Source organism: Elephas maximus, chromosome 8, assembly GCF_024166365.1.
Source record: "Elephas maximus indicus isolate mEleMax1 chromosome 8, mEleMax1 primary haplotype, whole genome shotgun sequence".
In the NCBI taxonomy this organism is placed as follows: domain Eukaryota; kingdom Metazoa; phylum Chordata; class Mammalia; order Proboscidea; family Elephantidae; genus Elephas; species Elephas maximus.
In genome coordinates, this window is record NC_064826.1 from 27710733 (window position 1) to 27731962 (window position 21230).

General features: G+C 37.2%; 1 protein-coding gene across 6 annotated transcripts in view; it reads right to left on the reverse strand.

The window, feature by feature from the left end:
* The window catches only part of PTPRZ1 (protein tyrosine phosphatase receptor type Z1), a 212489-nt gene that overhangs the window by 64921 nt on the left and 126338 nt on the right, over positions 1-21230 (reverse strand). For all 6 annotated transcript variants that reach the window (XM_049893859.1, XM_049893861.1, XM_049893863.1 and 3 more), the window contains exons 9-10: positions 8340-8524; positions 3201-3327 (exon numbers count right to left, since the gene is read on the reverse strand). In XM_049893859.1, the coding sequence (XP_049749816.1) occupies positions 3201-3327; positions 8340-8524 (312 nt within the window). The remainder of the gene's footprint in view (positions 1-3200; positions 3328-8339; positions 8525-21230) is intronic.

Sequence of the window (21230 nt, forward strand, 5' to 3'; positions counted from 1 at the left end):
GTTTCAAATGAAATGAATATATTTATGAATTGTTCATTCATAAATACACTTTTCTACAAAGTCTTTTAAAAGAATATACATTTCTTCTTAACAATAAGATTTCAATGACAAATTTAAATTACTTGTGTCAGGATATAAATTTTTGCATTTATTTTAAAATAACAATTTAAAATAATACCTCATGAGCATCAGTTTATGGTGATACTGGTGGATATAACTAAACCCAAAACCAACCCATTGCCATTGAGTTGATTCTGACTCATACTGACCCAGTAGGACAGAGTAGGACTGCCCCATAGGGTTTCCAAGGAGCGGCTGGTGGATTCGAATTGCTGAGGTTTTGGTTAACAGCCAAGCTCTTAACCACTGTATCACCATAACAACATTAAAATGGATAGGTGATAAATTAGCCAAATGAGCCAGAGTTAAATACACAATTTGGAAAATTGAGTTTTTCTTCACAGATCTTGATTAGCATATTTGAACTCTATGACAGAAAGAATGAGGACATTAATAAATTACGTCCATTTTTTTAAACAAAAGTAATAAACAATACAGCATTTAGAAAATAAGCTATACTAAATAATAATAAAACAACTAAATGAGGTATACTACAGTGTTACTAAGGAAATGGAACAATATGATTAACAGGATGAAATGGTACAAATAAAAACCATGAAGTAAGCAGCAAACGGAAAAGCCACATAAATCACAAAAGTCACACATCCTGTCGGTACTATCACTACGAACCACAAGATAGTACTGCTGTCAAGGTTATTACTGTGATCCATTTGCCATAGAAACAATACTGAAGATAATGCAATTTCAATACTGGATGGCAAATGTATGGACTGAAATGCTACTGCAGCCTTTAAGACCAGAAGAATGAGTTCTAAAAGAACTAATATTTCCTTTATAAAGAATAGGAAGACCACAAATTTTGGTTAGACTGGCTTTTGATGGAGGAATTTTTGATAGAAATAATTTAAGAATAATCTATCTAAGTGGGTTTTTTTTTCTAAACTCTTGTCTTTTAAGAGGCATATAATATCAAAATATTAAACCAAATACCATCTTTTACTAGAAAATCATTGCTGTACAGAACGGTTTAAGGGACTTAGACATCCATGGAGATTAAATGATGTGTCCAAACTAACCTCTTAGTATTACAATGTTCAATCATGTCCCGATCCTTTGAATAAATAATAAAAATTAAGTTATAATATTTGTTATTTCAAATGAATGTGAAAGTATTACAAATGATACAAAAATCTTGTATTTGGTGCCAATACAGACTCAATCTAAAAGGATCATTCAGAAATCAATTCTGTGGAAAATAGATTTTGATCTCATTTTTCATATGCAATAAGCTTCTCAAAAAACAAAACAAATAAAAAAAAAACAAAGAGCATAGTAACATGAAAGAAGTTTAACATTCTGGCCTAGTAATCAAGAGCATAAATAAATAGCTAAAAGTCATTATTTTTTTGTAAATTTCTGAAAAATTGTTTTATATATAGAAATTAGATTGGTATAAGTAAATCCAGGATAGTAAAATCAAAGGAATATGCTCAATATAATTTGTTTTCTTGAACACACATAAAGGTGGAGGATATTTTTTTACATGCCAATTACATATGATTATTGGTCAATGTTCCATTGTTACAGATGTCATTTTCTAGGTGGATCAATATGGCAAACTTAGGTAAGGGTTGACCTTCAATGGAGGAGCATGATATGATACAGTTATAACCATGGTCAGTTAATTTTATACTCACCTTCTATTAAGGCTTAGAGCTTTTCACTTAAAAATAACCTGATTTGGGAAAACAATGCTAAGTGAAGGCAACAGGAAAGATGGTTATAAGCATTCCATATGGAGGTCATAAGAATTATTGTTAAATAATGCTATAGCTATTAGTAACAATATAGCCAGTAAAAATAATCATTAGCTATCAACTTTTTAACTTGGGAGACATTTTAGGAAGTTTGATAGGCTGTGGTTTGGAAGGGTACATATTCTCACATCTAACATCTTATGCTCTGACGGATACATTCTCTAACTTAAAGGTTCAACTAGTTAGAGCAACTATGGAGAAGTGATCAACAAACATACATTTTTTTTTAACATCTTATGCTCTGACGGATACATTCTCTAACTTAAAGGTTCAACTAGTTAGAGCAACTATGGAGAAGTGATCAACAAACATACATTTTATTTAAGCTCATATTGGATTAAAGACCTTGCTATATGCATTTAGGCCACAATGGCAAACCAGTGCACATCAGTTTTCCTTCCATACATAAAACTGTAATATACTATTATTACTATAATTTATAATCATTCATTTACACTAAAATCTTGTAAAAATTTCAATGGGTAGTATCATGTCTGGATGACCAGATGATATTTTACATTTAACTATGTCTGTCTGTGTGCATATACACACACATATACTTTCATTCTATTACTTTAAAACTGTATATCAACAAAACGAAAACCCCAATTCAATTATATAATTTGTCAAATTATGATGGTCAGCATTTTATTTTCTCAATAAACCACAAGGGAATTCAATTATTGCATATGCTTTGAGATCAAAAGATTTTCCCATAATACTTAGAGAAGATGCATGCAAATAAAATACAATTAGGAACAATTTTTGTATGTATGTGTATGAAACAGTACTGGAAAATCAACTATGAGGAAAGCTCCCCAAACTATAGAAAGTGGATAAAGGTATTTCAGATAAACTGTTGAGGTGTTTTGTATAGATATTTCAAACTACCTCACATGATATTAGGGACATGCATATACTTACTACAAAATGATTTGGGGGCTGAAAAGAAATAATACAAATGAAACCAACTCTTATTATTTAAAATAAAAGTCTCCATACTCACATAGTAGCTTGATTTGATAACCATTACAAACACTATAAATGTGTTTTGCTGTTTTTATTTACAAATAACAATCTTCAATATTAAGAATCAATTTACTTATTGATCCTGCCCAGACTGGCTGAATGAGAATGGCCTCTACACTTCACAAAATTACCTGAAGATCCACACTTAGGAGAGAATCATTTTACCTTTTGGCCAAAAAAATATAAAGTCAGAGAGAAAGCACCAATGCATTCAGAAATGAAACTAGCCTCATTTATTTAGAAAATATGAAAGATTACCAGGCAGGCACTTACCAAGGTCATTGGAAGGCATGTCGACAATCAGTTGGTCACTGTATTTTCCATATAAGCCATTAGTGCATACGGCTACTATTTGAAGGACATAGCTCATATTGGGCAGTAAATTATTAAGAATAGCACCCTAAAAGAAGGACGTTGGTAATTATACAGATGTGTTAGTCTCATAGTGGTACTAACATACTAGACATCTGTTCTTAGAAATCTTTTTCTCATTTGTCAATGGAAAATATATTTTATGAACCTAAGAAAATGCCTCTACAATGTGACATTGAGCTTGTGGTATTTACGAATTACAAAATACTGGGAAAGTAAGCTTTTTTTTGCTTTTTCATAAGATTTAGTTTTTAAAAGTTCTATTTTAAACTACCCGTTGCCGTCAAGTCGATTCTGACTCATAGCGACCCTATAGGACAGAGCAGAACTGCCCCATAGAGTTTCCAAGGAGCGCCTGGTGGATTCGAACTGCCGACCTTTTGGATAGAGGCCATAACACATAACCACTACACCACCAGGGTTTCCCCATTTTAAACTAAAACTCATTAAATTCATAAATGACTATTCTAAACTGCAAATTAATATTTTATACAAAATAAATGCATCACATTTGGAAATAAGTACAATGTGAAAAACACACTGAAAAACCAATTTGTCCCCTTTATTCTGACAATATGTAAGCAAGACTGATAAAATTATTATCTTCATCACATAATTATGAAACAAAAAATATTATATACTCATGAATCCCACAACCTTCTGCTGTTCTTATTTATAAATAACAATCTTCAATATTAAGAATCAATTTACTTATTGATCCTGCACCAGACTGGCTGAATGAGAATGGCCTCCACACTTCACAAAATTACCTGAAGATCCAGACTTAAGAGAAAATCATTTTGCCAGCTCATAGTCTCTATATTCCCAGCTTATAGTATCTGTACATTCTACCAAGACAGCTGAATAAAAAAGTTATTAAAATTTTTTATCCATTTTGTTCATATGAGATTAAACACCATGATAATGATTATAGTTTTTATTTAAATGCAGGCTGCTAGAGCTTGCAAGACTGTAGTTCCCTACCTGCAGGTTCTAGTGCCTTTTCACTTGCAATGGGGAAAGCTATGCAGCCATCCTGGAGACACCCAGATGAGGTCATCTCAACTACACCCCACCCTATGGCCAACTCTTCCCTGCTAAGGCAAAGCTTAAAGTTGAGATGCTCTGGCCACAGAAGGAATTTGCACTTTATTTTCTTTCATTTGTGTTTATGTGTTTTGGGGGGAAGGATAGGGGGAATCTTTTCATAAGAATTACCTATATCATGTCATCAAATTTCTGACCCAATCATGACTTTGAATCAGTTGCCTTGATATTTGACTCAAAGAAAAGAACTTTGAGAGTCCCCTACTGTTTTTCCCGTGCTAGTATAGTGTGATATGGGAAACAATAAACAGCATATGAGGGCAATGAGATTCTAGGCCTGACTCTTGACTCTTTCCACAGCTGTGAGATCTTAGTTAAGATATTTAACTATATCGTTGTTAGCTCCTGTGGAGTCAGCCCCCAACTCATGATGACTCCACACACAACAGACCAAAACGATGCCCAGTCTTGAGCAATCCCCATGATTGGTTGTGGATCAGACCATTGTGATCTATAGGGTTTTCACTGGTTGATATTTGGAAGCAGATCACCAGGCTTTTCTTCCTAGTCTTAGTCTGGAAGCTCCACTGAAACCTGTTTAGCATCACAGCAACACAGATGCTTCCACCAACAGGTGTGTGGTGGCTGCACATGAGGTGCACTGACCAGAAACTGGACCAGGGTCTCCTGTGTGGACGATGAGAATCCTACCACTGAACTATACCAATGCCCCCAATTGTTCTCTAGGTCCCTTTATTTGTACAAAGGGGCTATATTACATGATCTCCAGTTTACAAGTTTTCTGTATGGATCTACTCTATCATATTTTTAGTGTTGACAAAGTCATGATCTCCTTAAAATTCAAAATATAATAAAGACATAATAAAGGGCACTTATACAAAGCCAACAGCCAACATCATCCTAAATGGAGTCTGAAATCATTCCCCTTGAGATCGGGAACCAGACAAGGATGCCCTTCTCTTTATCACCACTCTCATTCAACATTGTGCTGGAGGTCCTAGCCAGAGAAATTAGGCTAGATAAAGAAATAAAGGGCATCCAGGAAGAAGTAGAAGTATCTCTATTTGCAGATGACATGATCTTATACACAGAAAACCCTAAAGAATCCTCAAGAAAACTACTGAAACTAATAGAAGAGTTCAGTAGAGTATCAAGATACAGGATAAACATACAAAAATCAGGTGGATTCCTCTACACCAATGAAAAGAACATCGAAGAGGAAATCACCAAATCAATACCATTTACATATAGTAGCCCCCAAGAAGATAAAATACTTAGGAATAAATCTTACCAGAGATGTAAAAGACCTATACAAAGAAAACTACAAGACACTACTGCAAGAAAACAAAAGAGACCCACATAAGTGGAAAAACATACCTTGCTCATGGATAGGAAGACTTAACATTGTAAAAATGTCTATTCTACCAAATAGATACAATGCAATTCCGATCCAAATTCCAATGACATTTTTTAATGAGATGGAGAAACAAATCACAAGTTTCATATGGAAAGGAAAGAGGCCCCAGATAAGTAAAGCATTACTGAAAAAGAAAAAAGTGGGAGGCCTCACACTACCTTATTTTAGAACATATTATACAGCCACAGTAGTCAAAACAGCCTGGTACTGGTACAACAGCAGATACATAGACCAATGGAACAGAATTGAGAATCCAGACATAAATCCATCCACATATGAGCAGCTGATATTTGACAAAGGCCCGAACTCAGTTAAATGGAGAAAAGACAGTCTCTTTAACAAATGGTGCTGGCATAACTGGATAGCCATCTGCAAAAAAATGAAACAAGACCCGTACCTCACTCCATGCACAAAAACGAACTCAAAATGGATCAAAGACCTAAACATAAAATCTAAAACGATAAAGATCATGGAAGAAAAAATAGGGACAATGCTTGAAGCCCTAATACATGGCATGAATAGTAAACAAAACATTACTAACAATGCAGAAGAGAAACTAGACAACTGGGAGCTCCTAAAAATCAAATATCTATGCTCATCCAAAGACTTCACCAAAAGAGTAAAAAGATTACCTACAGAATGGGAAAAAGTTTTTCGCTATGACATTTCCAGTCCGCATCTGATCTCTAAAATCTACATGATACTGCAAAAACTCAACTACAAAATGACAAATAACCCAATTAAAAAATGGGCAAAGGATATGAACAGGCACTTCAGTAAAGAAAACATTTAGGTAGCTAACAGATATGTGAGGAAGTGCTCACGATCATTAGCCATTAGAGAAATGCAAATCAAAACTACAATGAGATTCCATCTCACTCCAACAAGGCTGGCATTAACCCCAAAAGTAATAATAATAATAATAAATGTTGGAGAGGTTGAAGAGAGACTGGAACACTTACACACAGCTGGTGGGAATGTAAAATGGTACAACCACTTTGGAAATAGATTTGGCGCTTCCTTAAAAAACTAGAAATAGAACTACCATATGATCCAGCAATCCCACTCCTTCAATTTATCCTAGAGAAATAAGAGCCTTTACACGAACAGATATATGCACACCCATGTTCACTGCAGCACTATTTACAATAGCAAAAAATGGAAGCAACCAAGGTGCCCATCAATGGATAAATGGATAAATAAATTATGGTATATTCATACAATGGAATACTATGCATCGATAAAGAACAGTGATGAATCTGTGAAACATTTTATAACATGGAGGAATCTGGAAGGCATTACGCTGAGTGAAATTAGCCAGTTGCAAAAGGACAAATATGGTATGAGACCACTATTATAAGAAGTCAAAAAATAGTTTAAGCAGAGAAGAAAATATTCTTTGATAGGTACGAGAGTAGGGAGGGAGGGAGGGAGGGATGGAGAGGGGTTTTCACTAATTAGGCAGTAGGTAAGAACTATTTTAGGTGAAGGGAAAGACAACACACAATACAGGAGAGGTCAGCACAACTGGACTAAACCAAAAACAAAGAAGTTTCCTGAATAAACTGAATGCTTCAAATGCCAGCGCAGCAGGAACAAGGGTTTGGGGACTATGGTTTCAAGGAACATCTAAGTCAATTGGCATAATAAAATCTATTAAGAAAACATTCTGCATCCCACTTTGGAGAGTGGCGTCTGAGGTCTTAAACACTAGCAAGCAGCCATCTAAGATGCATCAACTGGTCTGAACCCACCTGGAGCAAAGGAGAATAAAGAACACCAAAAACACAAGGTAATTATGAGCCTAGGAGACAGAAAGGGCCACATAAACCAGAGACTACCTCAGCCTGAGACCAGAAGAAAATGGTGCCCGGCTACAACTGATGACTGCCCTGACAGGGAACACAACAGAGAACTCCTGAGGGAGCAGGAGAGCAGTGGGATGCAGACCCCAAATTCTTGTAAAAAGACCCCGGAGGTCGTGGTCCCCAGACCTTCTCTTAGCCCAAGGCAGGAATCATTCCCAAAGCCAACTCTTCAGATGGGTTGGACTGGACTATGGGATAGAAAATGATACTGGTGAAGACTGAGCTTCTTGGATCAAGTAGACACATGAGACTATGTGGGCAGTTCCTGTCTGGAGAGGAGATGAGGGGGCAGAGGGGGTCAGAAGCTGGCCAAATGGACACAAAAATAGAGAGTGGAGGGAAGGCGTGTACTGCCTCATTAGGGGGAGAGCAACTAGGAGTATATAGCAAGGTGTATATAAATTTCTGTATGAGAAACTGACTTGATTTGTAAACTTTCAGTTAAAGCACAATAAAAATTAAAAAAAAAAAACAAACCATAATGAAGAACACAGTGTAATTCAAGGTAAGGTTTGACATATTTTAGTATAGCATCTGTCGCCTCCTTCCCCCACTGGAGAGTTTCTTACTGCTTTTAAAGTAAACGGAGGGCAAAAATACACAATCATTTGTGATTTCTTACCTTGGAAATTAAACTGTAATGTTATTGTGCTATCAGTACATTAAAAAAACTGGCTTTATAGTTACCAAGTCTTGATAGCCATCTGTCAGAAATTCATGCTTGGTTTGGTCGTCTCCTTCCAACTGCTGGTAAAGGACAGCAAACTTCTCGATCATGGTATCATAAACTACTCGAGGTCTCTCCCATGTAACAAGAAGGCTGGTGTAATTCTCTGGGTCAGCTTGAACATTTTCTGGTTCTGAACTACAAACTTCAGAGGAAAAAGAAGTATAATTGTTGATTCAACCATTGGCCTCCAGGATTTGAACAAGTAACAGAAACTCTATGAAACATTTTGTTGTATTCTATTTCTGTAGCAGATAAAAAAAGTTACACTTTCACACTTTGGGGCTTTTGTTTATGCCACTTCTTCTACCTGAAATATGCCTTCTTTCCCTCCTGTATTTATCTGCTTAAGACCCACCTCTCCATTCTGGCTTTGGTCAAATGCTACCTCCTCCATTTATGCCTCCTCTGATCTCTACTGCAGTGATCTGTGCCCTTTTCAATTTCCTGTTTTGTTTTACCACTGTTATTGCTTTCATTTCATGCCCTCTGACTGTTTCTGAATGGGTCTTACCTCCTCTATTAGATTACAAACACAAGAACCATAGTTCTTCATTTCTGTATTGCCTAAGACAATGTCTTGAATATATCTGGAATAAAAATTCATTTTTTTAAATAAAAGAACAAAGAATATATTCAAGTTCTCGTGACTTCTACTGTTTGGATACCACTTATTTCTCTTGTTCGGGATCTGACAAATACATTTAGTTTAGGATGAGAAGAATTCAAATTATAAAAAACCGCCTACGATCAGAAATTTGGAGCCCTGGTGGCACAGTGGTTAAGAGCTACGGCTGCTAACCAAAAGGTTGGCTGTTTGCATCCACCAGCCGCTCCTTGGACACTCTATGGGGCAGCTCTACTCTGTCCTACAGGGTTGCTATGAGTCGGAACTGACTCGACGGCATCGAACAACAACCACAATCGGGAATTTTGTTATCAGAGAAGCTGCAGAATTAAAATTTCAAATCAGAGAAAACCACTGGAGGACAATAAAAACTATCATTTTAGTATTTTTCTTTTTTATTTTTTAGGCCTGTTAATAAAAATCCCACTTTGGCAATCATAAATAGATTAAGCTAAAAACTTCAGGGGATCAGATTTGTCTGTCTCATCTGAAAAAGTAATATTTTAGGAAAAATTGTTCGGGCATTACTTCGAACGAATTCCAGCTCTTGCTGGGAATTGTGGCCAAAACTTAGTCTCCTGATACTTCTCTAAAATAACATTCATACAAGTGGTAGTTTAGACTAACTGGGAAGAGAAAAATGATAAAATCTTAGGATATCATGCTAATGAAGCAAACTAATAGGATAATGTCTTCATAGGCCAGATAGAGTTTGCAAAGGAGAGGGAGAAAAAAGGTCTCCAGGATCAAAGGGGACGCCAAGAGAATCTGGGATTTGCTTTCAGGACATACTTGGAGTCACAAAGCACTTGAGGGGGGCGTGCATTGACTCAGGCCAACCAATCATCACTGCCGTAAAAGCTACTTCAAAGACTCAGTGAGACCAACCAAAAACCCACTGCCGTCGAGTCGGTTACGACTCATAGCGACCCTACAGGACAGAGTAGAACTGCCCCATAGAGTTTCCAAGGAGCGCCTGGTGGATTTGAACCGCCAACCCTTTGGTTAGCAGCTGTAGCACTTAACCACTACGCCACCGAGGTTTCCACTCAGTGAGAATGGACCAAAAAACTTCACTAGTCTGTAGTTCATCAAGTGAACACAGGAGGGCATCCAAAACTAACAATCTGCCTAAAAATTCAAACTTAAATTTTCCATCCTGTGTTTAGTATCACCAATTTTAGCATATGTACGCCTTGCCAGCAATGGTATATGAATGCTTCAGCAAAAATATATATACACTTCATGTGAATAAACACCTATATAGCTGTATACGGGAGCCCTGGTGGGGCAGTGGTTAAGAGCTTTGCTGCTTACCAAGAGGCTGGCAGTTCGAATCCACCAGCCACTCCTTGGAAACCATATGGGGCAGTTCTGCTCTGTCCTATAGGGTCAGTATGAGTCGGAATCAGCTCAGCAATGAGTTTTTTGGTTTTATAACTGTATATGAGTTAGAGATTTAGGACTTCTCATTGCAAAAACAGTGGGGCTATTTTTTTATTTAGAGTAGGTTGAGTGTGGGTTTTTTTTTTAGACGGGGATGAGAAGGCAATTCTTTCATTAGCATAAAAATATGAAAGTGTACTCAAATTTAGGTCTAGACTATATCATGTTACTCTATCTAATGACACATCTACTAATATCCACCAGATGGCAGGAGATTATCAGATCATCACACAATGGAGCTATTCACTGGAGAAAGAAGATTGCCTCATTCTTGCATCTAATGAATCCCAAATCCACTTTTAGAAGGTAGAACGTGATTCTGGGCAATATCGTTTGTAGATTTTGTCCTCCAAAGATCAATCCCATTTTTTAGAGAGTGAAAATGACTTAAAATGAACTATTCTCTTCCCCAAGAGAGAACTACCTTAAAATGCTTTAAAGTTTTATGCATGCACAGAAAACACAGAAATCTCTTGGGAAAAATACAAAATCAGTAGCTGAAAAATACTCAGAGAACTACTGCTTAAACAGCACAAATTATTTTGGTTGGATTTCTGTGTTTAAGTCCATCTTGCCTTTATAGTAAAAATCAGTAGATGCTTCAAACTTTAAAATTCAGCATTTATATAAAGTGGGACTCAAAAAGCAATTCGTATTTCCTTGCCATCAGCATCTCACTCTCTTGCTTTCTTCCTTATAAACCTGTAAGAGTTTATTAGTCATTTGCTTAATAGTTTACACTTACTTTTTAATTATAAACATATTTATAAAAACACTCCTTTTGTTTACCGATAACAGTTTAGTAATATGTTATGAAGCTTCAGATGATTCTTACCTTTTAGATGCTGAAATAACAGGATTTATGGAAAAAGATGTACTTTAACCTACCTTCATGACAGAAGTCTATACTTTCCTGTACTGACTATGATCTTGCTAAATCGGTGCCCTTCTACAGATAGTCTTGGATCTTTTAAATAACAATTTAGTCAATTCCATACACATGGTTTGGTGTCCAATCACAAAGCAGGGTAACCACCATGGAAGAAATGATTCATTTCCACTGAATTTTCCAGGTTTGCCTTATAGTTCCTACTGAAATCAGCCTAATTTTTATTAGATGGACCAAAACCAACCAAAGCCATTGCTATCAGGTTGATTCTGACTCATAGCGACCCTACAGGACAGAGCAGACCTGCCCCACAGGGTTCCCAAGGGTGTAAATCTTTATGGAAGCGGACTGCCATATCTGTCTCCCACTGAGGAGGTGGTGGCTCGAACTGACAACCTTTCTGTCAGCAGCTCCTATTAGACGGACATATATTCTATAAAGCACTTTATCTGGATTGAAAATCAATAATGGTTTTCCAGATGAACATATTCTTAGACTGTAAATACAAGCTACCAACTGACATAATAAAATAGTAACAAAATAGAATTCCCTTGATCATGGGGAGTTCAGAACCATGTTAATGCTCCATTCCTTTCTCTTGGACTGCTTCACATACCCCAATTCCTTTCTGGAAACTACATGTGATCTGGACCATTTACTGATTCTTTTGGGAACAATGGCCAGGAAGGAGAATCCAGTTCAGCGGGTCCTTGGCTATAAGCCTGGCTATGACAAATCTGGGACTATGTCAAGTCACATAGAGTACAAGTAGGTGCTACAGTACTACAGAAAGGGAAAGGATAATCACGTATCAAGATCGAAGATGCGTTCTCCTCAACTCCAAAAAAAAAAAAAAAAAATCCTTGCTGTCAAGTTGATTCTGACATATAGTGACCCTATAGGACAGAGGAGAACTGCCCCATAGGGTTTCCAAGGAGGCGCTGGTGAATTGGAACTGCTGACCTTTTAGCTAGCAGCCATAGCACTTAACCACTGTGCCACCAGGGCTCCGGTTCTCCTTAACTCAGGAGCGATAAATGTTCTTGCTTAAAAACTTGTTTTTTCACATTCACTTGTTATCTACTGAATATCCACCTACTTGGTCCAGGCACTTTTCGCATGCAGAAGAAGAAGGTGCTTTCACTGTCTTCAGAAAGTTCATTCCCATGACAACCTCTAACCTTTAAATTCAGTAAACTCTAAGATGTAACAATACAGTTTTAAGTCCTGGGCCTAATCTACAGAAGAATGCAGTAAATTTTTTGAAATTTGCCATTTAGAACAAATTAGGTTGCATTTTTCAAAATCACATGTACTTCCCACTCTAAGTTGTGAAAGCATTGGAAACTTTTAGCTGACACAACGTCCTGTGGTTTATCCTCTCATCACTTCCATGAAGAGTGAATACACAGGGATGGACATGCCTTGTGGAACAAGTACCAGAAGAGTAATAATCGATGCACTGAGTGTCATGAAAAAAAAGTAGACAGAAAAGCAAAAAAAAAGGGCATGGAGAATGAGAGGTACAAAAGGGGAGAACATGACAACTCTTTGGCTATGACAAGCCTCTCTAGTAATCACCAAACTTGGAGCAGATGCCAGAGCAAGGTACAACTCTCCTTCTACCTTTGCTGCCCTAAGTGTGCACCTTGGAAGAAGGGCAGTCTGTCCTGATGGAGAAGGTCCAGTCTTAGCTCCATGAAATATGAGTAACAAAATGAATGGAGGTAGAAGCGATTCATGATTGGTGGCAGAGAAAATGTCACAATTACCTGAGATGCTACTAGGTTTTACACACTTATTTCCCACAAACCTAGAGTTTAGTACAGTTTAACACAACTCATGACAGACGTATGCCGTGAATGCACGCTGATAAATCCACCACAACCCTCTTCGAAGTTTACGAGCCTCATTTAAAAAAATATGGAGGCAGATACTTTGATGAGAGAAGATTGATGATTTACGGTCCCAGAAGACAGCTGATATTGAGGTTGTGATCTCCCCCCAGGGAGTAGCGGATCTTAACAAAACTGAACTCAACACTGCCACAAATGTTAAAATATAATAACCAGAAAACATCTATCACTGTTATGTACTTTTAAATGGTTATATCATTCACTTTATATAAATGACCAAAAGAGGTCTTCTTTAGTCAGTCTTCTCTAGGCACACAGTGTAACTTTGTCAGCTGTCCAATTTGAAATATATAATTTTCTAAGAAGTAATCTTCATTTCAGTTTTCTGCATATAGTTAAAGTGTTTATGCACATGCAACCTTAACAAACGCCACTTAAAAATACTGACCTTCGAGAAGGTGAGTCCACTGGCATATAATTAATTCACCGCGACATTTTCCAGGAAATTACAGAAAATTTCTTGTAGCTCAAATACATTATGCTATAATGACACTCCCTTCATGCTACTCTGCCTTAAATAACATTTTATATTTTATTTTTTTAAAGTTTGCCTCAAATGTTACAGTGCTAGCAAATGAGATCTGAAGTGTATTTATAATTCTACTCAACAAACTATTTAAAAAACAAACATTTTTTCCAAAGGATTAAACACGGAAAACTTAAATAGCACTCTATACTTGTGATGGAGCCCTGACGGCACAGTGGTTAAGAACTTGGCTGCTAACCAAAAGGCTGACAGTTCGAATCCACCAGCCGCTCCTTGGAAACCCTGTATGGGGCAGTTCTACTCTCTCCTATAGGGTCATTATGAGTCAGAATTGACAGCAATGGGTTTGGGATTTTTTTTCGCTCTATACTTGTGACATCTTGTCTCTTTATACATTTATACAGGTGATGACATAGTAGCTATGAGTCTGGAGCATATTTTGTTCAAGGGACTACACTGCTTTGCAAACTTCAGCTCATTTAAGCCTCTCAACAACCTATTAAGACAACCATTTTTAACTCTCCCATTTATAGCTGAAGCAACTGAGGCATGGTGAAGTCAGGTACCTTGATCTTATCCAACTAATAGGTATCAAAGCCTTGGTAGTGCAGTGGTTAAACACTAGGCTGCTAACTGAAAGTTTAGCGGTTTGAACCCACCAGGCGCTCCACAGGAGAAAGATGTGGGAGTCACTTCTGTGAAGATTACAGCCTTGGAAACCCTATGGGGGCAGTTCTACTCTGTCCTTTAGAGCCACTGTGAGTTGGAATAGACTCGTTTTTAATAGGTACCAGTACTGGCATCTGAATCCAAAAAGTCTAACAAACTTTAAAGCCCAAGCTTTTTTTCCCACTGCTTCAGCAGGACTCTACTTCTTAGTGAAAGAGCCTTGCTAGTGAGCTAAGAGGGCAATATGGAAGTGTCTGGGACCTGGAAAGGTCAGGATAAAGTTGAACTTCATCTACTTTATACTTGTGCAATGTTTTTATTAGGAGCCTTGGTGGTGCAATGATTAAGTGCTCGGCTGCTAAGTGAACGCTGGAACCCACACAACTGATCCACAGGAGAAAGACCTGACATCTGATCTTGTAAAGATTACACCAAAAAGCAAACCAAACCTGTTGTTGTCCAGTCAATTCAGGTAACATAGCAACCCTATAAGACAGACTAGAACTACCTCAAAGGGTAGTTCCAAGGAGCAGCTGGTGGATACAAACTGTCTACCTTTTGTTTAGCAGCCTATCTCTTAACCACTGTGCCAACAGGGTTCCCCATAAAGATTAAAGCCTAGAAAACACTATGGGCAGTTCTACTCTGTCGCATGGGGTCACTCTGAGGCAAAAATCAACTCAACAGCACCTAACAACAACATCTTTGTATTGCTACTCACACATATTACTCATTTTCTAAATAAATAAATAAACCATTGTGGGCGAGTGATTCCAACTCATAGGGACTCTATATATAGGACAGAGTAGAACTGCCCCATAGGGTTCCCAAGGATCACCTCATGGATTCCAACTGCTGACTTTTTGGTTAGCAGCTGAACTCTTAACCACTAAGCCACCAGGGTTTCCCATTATCTTAAAGACAGCTTTTATTAACTCCTTCATCAGATGGTTCTGTTAAATTCTGTGATTCTTCGAAGGGCCATTGTCGATTCCATGACACCAACAAGAAATGCCTTTGTAATAAATGATAGCCCTATATAAAAAAGGAAAAAATAGAGGATTGAAGCTCTGATAAAACTTGTATTCATTCACAAACATTTACCGAGTGCCTGCTTTGAATGCAAAAACGAGTAAGGTATGGCCCTTACCCTCAAGTTTATATGAATATACAGATCTCACATGGTTTTTTGCACCTATTTGCAATGTATTTTATAAAATACATTTTCCTATAATGTATTTGTTGAGAACAATGTTCTGACAATTTTGGTACCACCTTTATCTCTTGGTCAATAAGGATGTTAGATATTTATAATAGCAAAAAAAATATGAATATCTGGGTGTTGATATTAGGGGATTTTTATTTCCTTCTTTATATTTATCTACATATTCTACTTTTTAAGTAATGTCCATATAATAAAAACTTGTTTGCAGAGTAAATTTAATAAATATTAAATCCTGTACATAAATCAATTCTCAATTCTTATTCTCAAATTCAGTTTCAAGAAGTAGAAGGGAGATAAGAGTATCCATTAAGGAAAAAGACTAAAGGAAGACCTCAACTTATGATGGGGTTCTGCTGGGATGACTCTGTTGTAAGTCAGTTCTGACATTAAGTCAAATACCACTTTTTTTTGTTGTTGTTCTCATTATTATTGCCTTTTATTATCAGTATCTTTATAAATCCAATCTTTGTCTTTGGGGGTTGGCATCAGAATGATAATAATAACAGGAAGTTACGTGCTACAACATTGTATTACGTAGTACATATTACTAACAATAAGATGTACCAGAAAAAAGCACAGTTCTAAGTGTGGTTCATAATGAGCCATAAATTGGGCATTACCTGTATCACAGGAATGTGCTCAAGGAAAATGATCAATAAATGCTTCTTGAATGCAAATGCTCATGATGGGAAAAACAAGAATTCAAGAGTTCCAGATGCAAAAAAAAAAAAAAAAACCTCTAAAATTCTAAATAGATTCATAGTCTCCTTTTTAATTGCCCCCCCAAAAGCAAATAGCTCACTTCTTTCTTACGATTTTAGTAAATGCAGACAGTTATATGATGGGAATCTGTAAAGTTATTTATATAATAATCTTTATATGCTAAAGGTTCATTATTGTTAAGTGCAACAATAATTTTCACAGTCATTTAGAAGCCTATTTCTTTACAATTTTATTAAGACAGTGATACTATCTTTTAAAAATTTAAATCTTTCTTTCCCTGAAATGCTCTTTAATTTTGAAATGAACTGTATACTGATGTTACTGTATTGTATTTTTCTGAAGCCTTTGCACATTTTTAATTATTTAAAGGAAACTCAGCAAAGAACAACTTGGCCCCATCCAGCCTGGAAACCTAAAGCCATTCTTTCCTTCTGTGCTTGTTTCCAATAACACACATGTATTCCTTTGCCCCAAAGGCTACCTAATAAGTAAACCTTGACCCATTCTTTAATTCATTCATTTGTTTATCATTTATTCAACAAGAGGTCAGAGGGCTCTTACTACCTGCCAGATACTTTATCAGGTGCTCTAGGTAATAGTGAAGTTAATCATATCAGATCTACCAAGGACTTAAGCCATGTACTTAAACACTGATGAAGAGAAGCAAGAAGGGAAACGCGCCATGACTGCAGGTAAGGGTCTACGATGGTTTAGAAGAAAGACTATTTTCAATTATGGGGGATGGGGAAGGCACCATACAGAGTGGTAGCATATGAATTGATCTTTGACAGTGGCTTGCATTAAATCAGAATACCAGTTGACTAAATATTTAACTGCATGGATGAGACCTATCCAATGAATGTAACTTGTGTTTTTGAATATACAGTTTTCACTACAATCTCAAAATCATGTGTTTTTGACAAAGATTGACACATTAAAATCATAAATGAGCAAAAATTCAATGTAGCTGTTGAAAAAATTTGCTTTTCATAACCTCTTACTACCTTAGTGGGGGGCTAAATCTTGGCAAATAGCATGCTCGACTGCTAACCAAAAGGTTGGCAGTTCAAGGCCACCCAGAGGCACCTTGGAAAAGGCCTGGAGATGTATTTCTGAAAAATCAGCCATTGAAAACCCACGGAGCTCAGTTCCACTCTGACACACACAGAGTTGCCATGAGTGGGAGGTGACTTGATGGCAACTGTTTTTTGTTTGTTTGTTTGTCTGCTGAACTCATAGGGATGGATGTGGGTAATTAAGTCTGGAGGAGCTATTGTTAGGTGCCATCAAGTTGGTTCCGACTCTTAGTGACCCTATAGAGCAGAGAACTGTCCCACAGAGTTTCCAAGGAGCAGCTGGTGGATGTGAACTGCCCACCTTTTGGTTAGCAGCCAAGCTCTTAACCACTACGCCACTAGGAAGGACGGAGGACCAAGATAAATGGTTCTGCCTCAGAAGAATGCGAAGACTGTGGCTGGATGAGGTTAGTACCTGTCACTCTGTGAAGCAGACTGAGCAAAGAGGAGGATCAAAAAGCTCAGAGGGCGAATGCTCTAAGGCCCAGTAAGGGAGATGGCAGAAGAGATGTTGCTGTTTACATAATTTTAAAATAAAAACCAATGACGTTAAAGAAACGAAACTTCCATAAAGACTGGTATTGGCTTTTGAGTACCTTTGTTTATTCTAAGGTGAAATAAAGTAATAACACCTTCTAAGCAGTATTTTCCAAACTTGCATGACAGGTGTTTTGGTGAGGTGCTGTGTTTTATAGCCCCTCCCCATCACCCCACACATCTTTAGTCAGAACGCAAACATTACATAATAGTTGGTATGACTGGAGTTTCTTGAGAAAGCTGGGGAAGTGGCTTCCGTGAGCGTAAGTACACAGCCAGATAGCCTGTGAACATGTGTTTTTAATTGTAAAATGTGTGTGTAAGCCCCTTTGATGTAATGAGTTAGTCTATTTTGAGTTGTTCATTCTAGTTAGCGCTACCATTTTGTTTTGTAATCAAGCTATAGACAAATAGGTGATAAACAGATAATTACCATATTTTTCAAAAATAATGTGCCCATGTGAATAACATGCCCACACATGCAACACACATACAGTACCTAGGAAAATAATGTATGAGGGGGTTGCGAGATTGGCAAAAACGTATAGCGCATGTGTTATTTGTATAGAATATGGTAGTTTTCTGATAATCACAATAGTGTTGCAACTGGGATGTGAAATTCTATAAAATACACATGTCGTCCAAGGGAACAAGATTGACACCAACAGGCTCACTCAGGAGAAATGCTTTCCTTTTTCCCTACCATGTATCACATAACCCCAAACACCAAGTAGTTTAGAAAGTGTTGTTCCTTTATTTCACTTTAGGATAAACAAAGTACCCAAAAGCCAATACTCTTTTTTTTTTTTTTTTTAATGTCTCATGTCTTCAAGGTTGTTGGTGTTTATTCTGAAACTACATACGCAGAAATCATGCTCCTCTCTCTACATAAAGGGGCCCAGGTGGCGCAGTGGTTACATGTTTACTCATCAAAAGGTTGGAAGTTCAAATCCACCAGTTGTTCCTTGGGAACCCTATGGAAAAGTTCTACCCTGTTTTCTAGGGTCACTATGAATTGGATTCGACTCAAAGGCAATGAATTTGATTTTTTGGTTTTATATATATAAAGGATAGTAGTGAGAGCTTTGGAAGCCTTTGGAATCAGGAAGACCTGGGTTCAAATACAGACTGTCACTTTCTAGCTGTGTGAACTTGGGCAGGGCACAGGCTCAGCTTCTTAACCTATACAATGAGGAAAATAAAGCCGACTTTATAACCATGATGTAAGGTTTAAGTCCAATGATGTGTGTAGTTCAATACCTGGTAGAGGACAGTCACACAATACATTGTAGCCACTGTTGTTGTTATTACTTTGAGCCGTCATCATTTAACTGTGAAAACCACACTGTTCTGTATTAAATCAGAACTACATACAGGTTTACACATATGTAAGAGGCACCCACTGAGTATAACCTGCCATGTTTTTATTATGTAGAAATGAATTCTTTCAGTCAGTGTACATTTACTGAACAGAAGCTTTATTTGAGCTCAGCAATAGAGATAAAAAGATAAAAGACTTAGTTACTCTCCTCATGGAGCTCAGAGCCCATTAAGGTAGACAAACAGGTTAACAGATAATTACCATACAATGGTAACTATTATGAAGCATGGACACATAGACAACATTGGAGCACACAGGCACATGGTCCAATTTTAGACTGGAAATCACTGACTTCGATTCTATGGGTATGGTGCCTCCTGGAGTGTACAACCCTATGCCTAGGCCAGAGCCAGACGCGCTGGGATGAGGTAGAGTCAGATACAGCCTCCCAGCTGAAGCAATGCCTTACTGGAGTCTTGAAGAATGAGGAGGACACAAGCAAGTGAAGACAACATGGAAAACACGTTATGAAGGGGAAATGGCACATACAAATGCAATCTGGGAGAATGTGGTCTACCATCGTCAGTGGACCTTGGGGAGTTCAGTATGAGAGAACAGTGCTAGTGGAGAGGAGTACGTACTAAAACCAGTAAATACTAAACAGGGCCTACCACACGATGAAAATCACTTTGGATTTTATTCTAAAAGCAATGGAGGCACTGAAGGATTTTAATAAGGTATCATGGATAAAAGTACATGACAAAAAGAATCATATTTAATTAACTTGCTTTTTGGTCTATTGTATTTTAGAGGAGCTGGTTAAATCCTGTCTTTCCCTTCCTCCCCCTATCAATTATCTATTATTTCCCAGACAGAATGTTATGGTATTGCTATTGCTGGTAGAAATATAATTAAATTTTTTCACTTTTGGACAATTTAATGTGAAACTTAATGTCACATTAAATACAGCTATTTATCATTGTTATCTCTCTTTTTTTGCTTATTAAAGGGTAAACAATTCTCACAAACATCACATTGAAACAATAGAAGCATGTTGTTTTAATGCCTAATCTTTAAAAGCAGACAATTATTAAATTAATATTATACATGGCAAAAAATTCGCTGCAATGCTGAGATCAAAGACGACCATCTATTTGGAAATGTTTTAAGTCTCCAAAGCAAGGACCACTTCAACTGTTTCTTTCATGAACCAGTATAACCTCAGTATGAACTGAAAAGGGCAAGTCAGCAGAAACATCTGATTGTGTCCTCTGGACATTCCTAAAGACTTCCAACTGCTATGTTAGCTTCAAAAGACAGGGCCCTTCTGAGACCTTCCCCAATGTTGCCTCCCCTGTCGGGACCTAACAAACACAAACTGCTTTTCTCCCAAAGAAGGAAATGGGAAATGACTCACTTTGCATTCATTAATTATTCAGATGCTAAGCTCTTCCTTGGGAGCTGCTAATACAAAGATGAGCACTTTAAAACCCAAATCATGTGTCAAGACTCATCACAAATGTGGCTCTCCCATGCAGGTTCCCTGATCACTCCAACCACAAGTGATTCTCCCAAGCTCTGAAAGTCTTGGCCCTTTATTTACTCCTCTGTTATAACTCTCAGCACAGGCAACTTCCATAAGTGAATCTGGAAGTGAACTTAGAAGTATATATATGGCTTGGCTACCTATTACTATGTGCTTTGGAAAAATCACTTTTTCTTGCTGAATCTCAGTTTTTCTCATCTGTGAAATGGGGTTATTCATTTGGAGAAGGGCAGATTTTTTTTTTATTGTTGTAAAAATATATAAAACACAACTTTTGCCAATTCTACATTTTTCAGATGTACAATTTAGTGCTATCAATGACATTAATCACGTTGTACAAACATCAGCCCTGATCATTGCCAGACTTCCCATCACCATAAACAAAAAC